Here is a 9516-nt window from a genome sequence, read left to right on the forward strand (position 1 = left end):
TTTTTTTTTTTTTTTGAGACGGAGTCTCGCTCTGTCGCCCAAGCTGGAGTGCAGTGGCGTGATCTCAGCTCACTGCAAGCTCCGCCTCCTGGGTTCACGCCATTCTCCTGCCTCAGCCTCCCGAGTAGCTGGGACTACAGGCGCCCGCCACTGCGCCTGGCTAATTTTTTGTATTTTTAGTAGACACGGGGTTTCACCATGTTAGCCAGGATGGTCTCAATCTCCTGACTTCCTGATCTGGCCACCTCAGCCTCCCAAAGTGCTGGGATTACAGGCGTGAGCCACCACGCCCGGCCTTGTCTTGGTATTTCTAATGACCACCCCCCTCCTGAAGCTACGCAGGGGCCCATCACAGATGACTTCATTAGTGATGGAGTCACTATGAAGTAATGGAGTCACTAATAAAGACTGCTCCTATTAATACCCAGGAGATTCCAAGGGATTTAGGAACTCCGTCAGGCAGGGGATAAGAGCAAATATGATTTTTATTACGTACTTCGTTAAATTATTTCAGTGGGTTCCCCGAGGCCTGGGATGTAGGCACTTGCCTTCAGCAAGGACTGTTTGCTTCTCTCATGCAGAAATGCTTGACGATAAAATGCAGAGCTTAAGATTTCTTGGACGGCCAGTGATGTGAATTTGGTCTGAAAATCTGAAAGGTTTTCTTGTCTTTCCTTTGCTCCCAGCACCGCCAGAGGTAGGGAGGAGTGCAGACTTTTGGTTCCTTTTCTCCCTTAGCCTGGGGGACCTTCACTGGAGGCAAGGGCTCACGGAAGGGTCAGACCCCTTTCAGAGGCTGAGTTCTAGGTTTCCACTTCAGTTTTATTAGAATAGGCAAATTCCTTCAGGACAAAAGCAGCCCTTGAGTTTTCCACTCTCCTATGGGTCGGAACTTGTCATTTTTATTGTAAATGTATTTTACTTTTTGTAGAGATGGGATCTCACTGTGTTGCCCAAGCTGGTCTTTAACTCCTGGCCTCAAGTGATCTTTTCACCTCCTAAAGTTGGGATTACAGGGTTGAGCCACTGTGCCGGGCTTTTTTTTTTTTTTTTTTTTAATTGAGACATTGGTCTAAATAACCTAAACCCATCAATAGAATGGGAAGTTTCCCCACCCTCTGATGTGCACACCCAGGACAATCCCTTCCCCTTGAGGGCAGAAACTAAGGCTAAGCTGGGATCTTACCCCTGCCATTTAGTCATTATCACTTAAGTATCTGGATGGGCCTGACCTAATCGGTGAGCACTTCAAAGGGAATGGGGCCCGTAAATCAGGCCTGCCAGGGCCCAAGGAGGGGCAGCTTCTTGGAGCCAAGACCTTAGCTCTACAAGAACTGAAATCAGCCAACCATGAGCTTGGATGGAAGAGGACCCAGACTGAAGAACACGAACAACCAATACTTCAATTTTAGCCTGCAAAGCACTGAGCAGGGACTAGCTCAGCTGTGTCCAGACTTCCAACAGAAAGTCTGAAGTGGGTGTTGTTTTAAGCCACTGGCTTTGTGATCTGTAGTGCAGAAATACACGTGGGAACAGGCTTTGCTGCCCACAAGGGAAAAACCAATCTTCAGCGCAAAGCGGGATCAGATGATTCAAGGGAACTGAACCTTGACCCAGTCCAGAACCAGACAGACGAGGCGAGCCTCATGCCAGACTGCTCGCACCTGGCCATCCTGAGCAGGAATACCACTGCCATACCAACGTGTCCATTATTCTAGAGGGAGAAATATAGGGCAGTGCCACTCAGGCCACCAGGAGCAGCCTCCAGGTCCCCACCCCACTTTAGATTGGAAATCTGACTCCAAAGAGGGGTTGTGACTGCTCTACCCCCAGAGAACAAAGAGGTGGACCCAATCCTCAAACAGGAGGGCTGGTGAACTAGATGGACCTACTGCTGCAGTCCGGGAGGCTGTATAAGGACCCAGGGCCTGTGCAGGGGAGCCAATCTCCCAGAGACACGTGGCAAATGCAGCGTCCTGGGGCATTTGTGAGACACAGAAGCTGCTTTTCCAACTTTATTTAGAAAAACAAATCCAGGTCCCAGTGCCCCCTGTACCCTCCCCAGACCCCAGCCATAATTTAAATAACTTAGAGACAGAGTTGGAGGGAGGGGACAGGAGAGGTTGGGGTCACGGCGGAAGGAGGAAGAGAGCCCACTACAGCCGCCGCAGTGCCCGCTTCTTGTCCGTCTTTTTCTTGGCCGCTAGCTTCTTATCGCGCTCGCCAGCATGCTTCTTGGCCATGGGACCCTCAGCCCCTCCCGGGCCCCCTGGGGCTCCAGGGTCGGTAGAGGAGGCTGCAGTGCCACTGGCCAGGGCCCGACCGGCTTCGGCCCTGCCGCTGGGCCCGCCGGCGCCCCCGTGGATCTCCGTGAGCAGCCGGGCCCGAGCTGCATACTCCTCGTAGTTCTCCAAGAGCAGGCGGCCCGCCTCCTCGTTGAGTGCAGACTCGGGGTTAGGGTGGATCAGCAGGCACTTGATGGTCTGTGGGAAGAGGCCCAGGGTCACGGAGGGTCGGGCAACCTACAGGGACCCCCAGGCCCCCACAACAGGGTGGCCTCCGCTCTGGCTGTTCCTTCTGCTCCCAACTCAGCTGCAGATCCAGGCCCCACCTATGCTATGCTGCATCCTCCCTCATCCTTGCTCCCTGTCTCCCTCAGAGCCCACTTTCCTGTGACCTGCCTACAGTTCATGTTCCCAAAAGGACACGATACCATAGGCCCAGTGGTTTGAAACGTCCCGAGTCCTCTGTGGAGCTTGCGGGGTGATGGGTAAACGCCAAGGCCCCTCTCAGGAGCCCATTACTTGCCTGAGCCCCAGACTTGAGTCCTATCATGGTTTTGAATTTGCCTCCATGCAGTTTAGCATGACCTCAGAGGCCCTCTGGTTCAATGAGGCCTGGAGTCTGGACAGAGGGAAGAGACTCACACCTGCGTGTTGGACTCTAAAGCTCCCTATCTTTCCAGATCCAGCATAAATCCTGACCTCTCACTGTCTTTTGTCAGAAATCCCAAGTTCACAGCCTAAGACTCTAGATGGGTTGGACCATACACAAGAGGGCAAGACACGAGGACTGGTGGCCTGAGGTGCCAGAGATTCCTCTTAACACCCTTCATCAGCCTGTCCTGACGGGTAAATTGGAGTGCAGAGGTGTGACTGGCAGCCCCTGCTGGATCCTCTGAAGTGGGTCTGGGCAAACTGGCCACAGCAGTTTGCTCTCTGTGGCCACTATGACACACACACAGTACCTGCCTCAGCAGATGCTCAGCAGGTATCACTGATGGTGACCAGGACGCAGGTTCCACCCTATTTCTCATCACTGCACCCAAACTGCAGGTCTAGCTGCTCTTCTTGCGGCTCTCTTGCTGGCTGAGCCCCTGACAGGCCCAGATGTCGACCTAGCAGCAAGTAGGCCTGGAGCTCAGTGCCAATGTTCCCAGCAGCCTCCAACGACACCCCAGGGGAAGGGAGGCAATGCACGTGGGAGGGAAAGGTTTGGGGTCTGTTTACCTTGGAGCTCAATCCTCTCCCTGTGCATGGCAAGAAACCCCAATTCCCCACCCTCTCTGCCAGGTACCCCAGGGACTCATTAGAAATTTGGTTAATTTTTTTTCAGCTTGTGAGAAGGGTGGGGAGGCAGCAGCCTGTGGAGAACTTGGAGCACCAGCCTAGACCAGGATGCCTCCACCTCGGCAACCAGGTCGTTCCGTGTTATGGAGCCATCTCGTGCACTGCAGGATTTGGGCAGCACCCTTGGCCTCCACCCACTAGATGCCAGCGGCACCCCCAAGTTGTGACGACCTTTTTGGTCTCCTGACTGCATAATACCCCTTGGGGGCACAATCACCTCTGGCTGAGAAACACTGGTTTATGGACCCTATCACTATTAAAAAACCACTCAACTGATACTTTGGAACAGTGAGTTGTACGACATGTAAACTCAGCTTTAGCTTCTGAGACCCCATCTCTGCAAACCATACAAATCTAAAATATGAAAACTAAGTATGGTGGTGCATGCCTGTAATACCAGCCATTCAGGAAGCTGAGGCAGGAAGATCACCTGAGCCCAGGAATTCAAGGCTACAGTGAGCTATGATTGCGCCACTGCACTCCAGCCTGGGCAGCAAAGAGCCTGTATCTTTATTTTTATTTTTATTTTTATTTTTTTTTTTGAGACGGAGTCTCGCTCTGTCACCCAGGCTGGAGTGTAGTGGCCGGATCCTGGCTCACTGCAAGCTCCGCCTCCTGGGTTCACGCCATTCTCCTGCCTTAGCCTCCTGAGTAGCTGGGACTACAGGCGCCCGCCACCTCGCCCGGGTAGCTTTTTGTATTTTTTAGTAGAGACGGGGTTTCACCATGTTAGCCAGAATGGTCTCGGCCTCCCAAAGTGCTGGGATTACAGGCTTGAGCCACCGCGCCTGGCCGAGCCTGTATCTTAAAAAAAAAAAAAAAAAAGAAAGGAAGGAAGGAAGGAAGGAAGGAAAGAAAGAGAAGCTTCTAACTAGACCCTTGACTCTCACTCTGTTGCCCAGGCTGGGGTGTGGTGGCGCAATCTTGGCTCACTGCAATCTCCGCCTCCCAGGCTCAAGCAATTCTCCTGCCTCAGCCTCCCGAGTAGCTGGGACTACAGGCGCACGCCATCACGCCTGGCTAAATTTTGTATTTTTAGTAGAGATGGGGTTTCACCATGTTGGCCAGGCTGGTCTTGAACTCCTGACCTCAAGTGATCCACTGCACCTGGCCTACCCTATCCTTGTTTTTAAAAAGAAAGAGGCTGGGCGCGATGGCTCACGCCTGTAATCCCAGCACTTTGGGAGGCTGAGGCGGGCGGATCACAAGGTCAGGAGATCGAGACCATGGTAAAACCCCGTCTCTACTAAAAATACAAAAAAAAAAAAAAAAATTAGCCGGGCGTGGTGGCGGGCGCCTGTAGTCCCAGCTACTTGGGAGGCTGAGGCAGGAGAATGGCAGGAAGCCGGGAGGCGGAGCTTGCAGTGAGCCGAGATCACGCCACTGCACTCCAGCCAGGGGGACAGAGCGAGACTCCATCTCAAAAAAAAATAAAAAAAATAAAAAGAAAGAGAGAGAAAAACCATCCTACAATACAAACTCACCACTCGTTGCATAGCAAGGTGCCCTTGGGCACTTCTCAACAGTACTTGGTGTCCTGGGTCTGGCACTGTCCATCTTTCCAGGAAAGCTAGCAACCTGGATTTTTATGTGGAAACCTTCAACCACTTCAGAGTTGATTCAGAAAAACTAAACAAAGCGCTATGGTTGAGACACCAGTAGACCTCCAGAGTCAGGAGGCAGGAGGCCCAGCCCCAGCCCAGAACTCACCAGCAGTACGTGTCGGATGCCCAGCTCAGCCGTCCAGTCCCTCTTGAGCACGTTGACGCAGATCTCGCCATTGGCGCCCACGTTTGGGTGGAAGATCTTGGTCAGGAAGTAGCCCTTGGGTGGGGAGGCAGGGAAGTCCTTCCCCAGCAGGAGTTTCATGCGGAACAGACCTCCAGCATATGGGGTCCCCTCTGGAGTGGAGGGAGGGGCACAGGGTCAGGGCACTCAGGACTCCCAAACCACCTCAACACCCCAAAGTCCAGTCTCCACAGTCCGGTTGTGATGCAGGTGGATGCCCTGCCAGCTCTGTCATCAGACTGGAGGATTCTTTTTTTCTCTTTTTTGAAATAGGGTCTCATGTCACCCCGGCTGGACTGCAGTGGCACAATCTCAGTTCACTGCTGCCTGCAATTCCTGAGCTCAGGTGTTCCTCCCATCTCAGCCTGCCAAGTAGCTGGGACTACAGCCTCCAGGCCTGGTGGGTCTCACTATGTTGCCCAAGCTGGTCTTGCACTCCTAGGCTCAAGCAATTTGTTCCCCTCAGCCTCCCAAAGTGCTGGGATTACAGGCGGGAACCACTACGCTCAGTCAGGCTGTAGAATTCTTAAGAGCAAGAGGCTGGGCAAAGTGGCTCATGCCTGTAATCCCAGCACTTTGGGAGGCTGAGGCGGGCGGATCAACTGAGGTCGGGAGATCAAGACCAGCCTGACCAACATGGAGAAACCCTGTCTCTACTAAAAATAGAAAATTAGTCAGGCATGGTGGTGCATGCCTGTAATCCCAGCTACTCGGAAGGCTGAGGCAGAAGAATCCCTTGAAACCGGGAGGCGGAGGTTGCAATCAGCCGAGATCGCACCATTGCACTCCAGCCTGGGCAACAAGAGCAAAACTCTGTTTAAAAAAATAAAAGCCAAGCGCGGTGGCTCATGCCTGTAATCCTAGCACTTTGGGAGGCTGAGGCGGGCAGATCACAAGGTCAGGAGTTCGAGACCAGCCTGGCCAACATGGTGAAATCCCGTTTCTACTAAAACCACAAACAATTAGCTGGGCATGGTGGTGCACACCTGTAATCCCAGCTACACGGGAGGCTGAGGCAGAAGAATTGCTTGAACCCAGGAGGCAGAGGTTGCAGTGAGCAGAGATTGCGCATGGCACTCCAGCCTGGGTGACAGAGCAAGACTCCGTTACGAGGGGGAAAAAAAACAAAACAAAACAAGAAAGACTGGGTTCCTAGGAGGCCACAGGACCTCCCCCAGAACCTCAGAGATGATGCCCATCTTGCAGTCCCCACCTGTGTCACTATCAAGCTCATCTGCACTCCCCTGGATACCCTTTCTCAGCCCAAGTGACCACTCCAGTCACAGCCCCTTCCCAGGTGGCAGGGACCCGAGTACGCACTTATCTTCCTATAAGATGCCCACTTATATGCCTTTCAGATCAAGGATCCAACTGTCTGTCAACTAGTCTCCCACCTCAGTCAATGCTTCTCCTGCTCACCCACTTGCATGGGTCAAAATACTGTCCCTCCGCTAGCCCATCGGCAGTCTGAGCATGGCCCACTAGGTCCTCCCCTGAATCTCATCCCATTTCCAAGGCTGGCTTCCTGGCTGGCCTCTGAGTTCTTGCCCCTGCCAGGCCGGCTCTCCTCACTATAGTCAGATAGGAACTTTGGAGGGATCTGTCACACCCCTGCTTTAAACCTTCCACCAGCTTCCTCTACAAACTCCTTGCAGGGGCCTAGAAGCCCTAAAAGACCTTGGCAGCTTCACCATCAACTTTCTTCGTGTGTTTTTTGAGCCTTCCCATTCTCATGATCCCGTGCCCCCTGCAGCAAGGCATGAAGGGCCCTCAACTGTCACCACTTTCAGGTCTGCCCTGACCACCTACCACCGTCACCACAGCGGACTAGACTGTTCCTTCACACTTCACAGGCTCTGCTCAAATCCCGACTTTGTAGGCATTCTGGTGATAACAGAGATGTAGCTTGCATGAAGCAGTATTCTAAATCACTCCGCAAAGCATGTGGGTATTTATGACCTGTCTCCCCACCATCTGCATCTCCTCGTTTCCTCAGCCCTGACACTCACAGCAGGATGGAGTTTGAGATCATTTTGGCCCACCCTCCCAGGCCCTTGCTGACACCATTCCCACCACCTGGAACTCTCTTGCCATTCCTGCTTAATTCCTACCCACCCTCAGGTCCAGGGAAGCCATGTCTGAAAGCTTTGCTTCAAATCCAGAGTACTGTTCCATACAGGTATTCCTCAACTCTTACGGGAAAAAAGTACATCATTGTCATTCGTGGCGTCCTGCCCTGTCCACGACTGCATCCCCAGCACCTGACACAAGGCCAGCCTGTAACAGGTACTTCCTGGTGGGGTGATGGAGGATCTAAGCAGCAGCCCCTTCCCTCTTTCCTTCCAAACTCACCAGGGCCCTCGATGGTGACCTGGAGGTCGGTGAGGTCCTCCTCGTTGGGAAAGACCTTGATGCCATCGGGTGGGTCTGCGGTCAGTGTCGTCACCTCCTTGTACACCAGGCGGATGATGTGCGGGGGCAGGTTCTCCACGTTGGAGTTCTGGGCACGGATGGGAGAGCAGGGTGAGCGGGTGTTAAGAGCTGGGAGACTGCCCAAGTCTTGACTCAGTGGCCCCCGGCTGTCAATCACCCTTGAACTCCCAGACCCTCACCCAGAATGCTTCAGGCCACCAGCCCAGGCAGAGTTTCCAACAGAAATGGGGGCGGGTTCCCGCGGGGGGGCTTGCACATAACTCCACCCACCCCAGAAACCCCCAAAGCCCGCTCCTAATCCTGCCTGGGCTCCAGTGGTTCCACGTAGGCCAGAGATCTACTCTCTCCCCCTTATCCACTAATTTTTGGTTAGAGCATCCTTGAAACTCCGGCTCAGGTCTGGAGATGGCGGCGGGGCGTCCTTGCTCCTGGTAACTCCCATGGGCGGGCCGCAAAGCGCCCGGAGCCCTCGCCGCCAGGGAGACTGGGGGCCGCCCGAGCTCCTGCTCTGCCTGCAGGAAGGCCCTCGGGCTCATCCCAGGTCAGGGACCCCCAGGCTGGCCCTCAAATCCCTCAAGGCCGCCCATCGTGAGGCCCCTGAGGCTCCACCTCCTCCCTAGGGACACCCCCGACCACCCTCTTGGGCCTCACCGTCCGCGCTTACCATGGCTGCGGCCGGCCGGGGGCGGGTCCCCCCGGCCCCCTTCCTGCGTTCTTCGGTCCGCCGGCCGGGGCGGGGGGCCCAACTGCTGCCGCTGCGGCCCTGGAGAGGCCCCGGCGGCCCCGCTCCGCTCCTCGCTGCCTCCGACGTCCGCCGCTGCCTCCGACGTCCGCCGCGAACAGCCTTCACCAATCCGCCACCCCGGTGCCCGGCAGCACTGAGCCAAGCGCGCGCGCACCACCGCCTCTTTATAGCCGCCGGCAGGCCACGCCCTCCGCGGCCCCTCAGCCCCCGAGCTTCAACCGTGACGTCAGCGCGCACGTTCCTAGGTGTTTGACGCGCTCGCTCCCTTCCCCGCAAACTATGGTCAGAAGCTAGGGAAGTGGCGGAGAGGGCTGGGTAGCGGGCCGGCCAATGGGGGCCCGCGGGGGTCGGGGAGGGTGCTCAAAGAACGGAGAGGCTGAAAAGGGGAAGTACAGAGGAAGGGGACGGGGAAGGCGACGCGGCCGCTCATTGGGCCGTTTGAATGAGACGCCGTCACGGCCCGGCCTACGCGCGCGCGCGCGCGCCCTGACGCCGAGGAAGTCGCGCACGCGACTAACGGTCTTCCTGGAGGCTGGAGCGTGGCGAGAAGAGGCGGGACTCGGGGTTTTAAACGCGTGATGGAAGGCGCTGGGGCCAATAGGGATGCGCCTTCGTGACTGGTGGGTCACGAGACTCTCATGGGCCAATGGCTGACAGACCGGTCAGAGGGCGGGCAGGAATGGATAGCGACCAATACAGACCCAGTTTCGTGCAGATCAAACCGCTCCCAGCCAACGAAGTCCGCTGATTTTTTATAAATGCAAATGAGGTGTGCGCTGCAGCCCGCGCCCCCTCCTCTGAACCATGGTGGAGGTGGGCGCTGAAACTCCGGCTACATTTTTCTACGAGGCGCCATTTTGTGCTGGAAATGGTCTTGGGCCCACGTCCTGTATTGCGAGGGCTCAAAGATCAGTCAGAATG

General features: G+C 55.2%; 1 protein-coding gene across 1 annotated transcript; it reads right to left on the bottom strand.

Annotated features, from left to right (window-relative positions):
- Window positions 1–2002: 2002 nt before the first annotated feature.
- Window positions 2003–9097, bottom strand: UBE2S (ubiquitin conjugating enzyme E2 S). Its single transcript, XM_023184255.1, has 4 exons — window positions 8515–9097; window positions 7770–7917; window positions 5340–5530; window positions 2003–2483 (listed from the first exon to the last, which is right to left on the bottom strand). Exons 1-4 carry the CDS (start codon window positions 8515–8517, stop codon window positions 2157–2159), a joined length of 669 nt encoding a protein of 222 aa, XP_023040023.1. The 5' UTR covers window positions 8518–9097; the 3' UTR covers window positions 2003–2156.
- Window positions 9098–9516: the final 419 nt, after the last annotated feature.

Source organism: Piliocolobus tephrosceles, chromosome 21 (assembly GCF_002776525.5).
Source record: "Piliocolobus tephrosceles isolate RC106 chromosome 21, ASM277652v3, whole genome shotgun sequence".
Lineage (NCBI taxonomy): Eukaryota > Metazoa > Chordata > Mammalia > Primates > Cercopithecidae > Piliocolobus > Piliocolobus tephrosceles.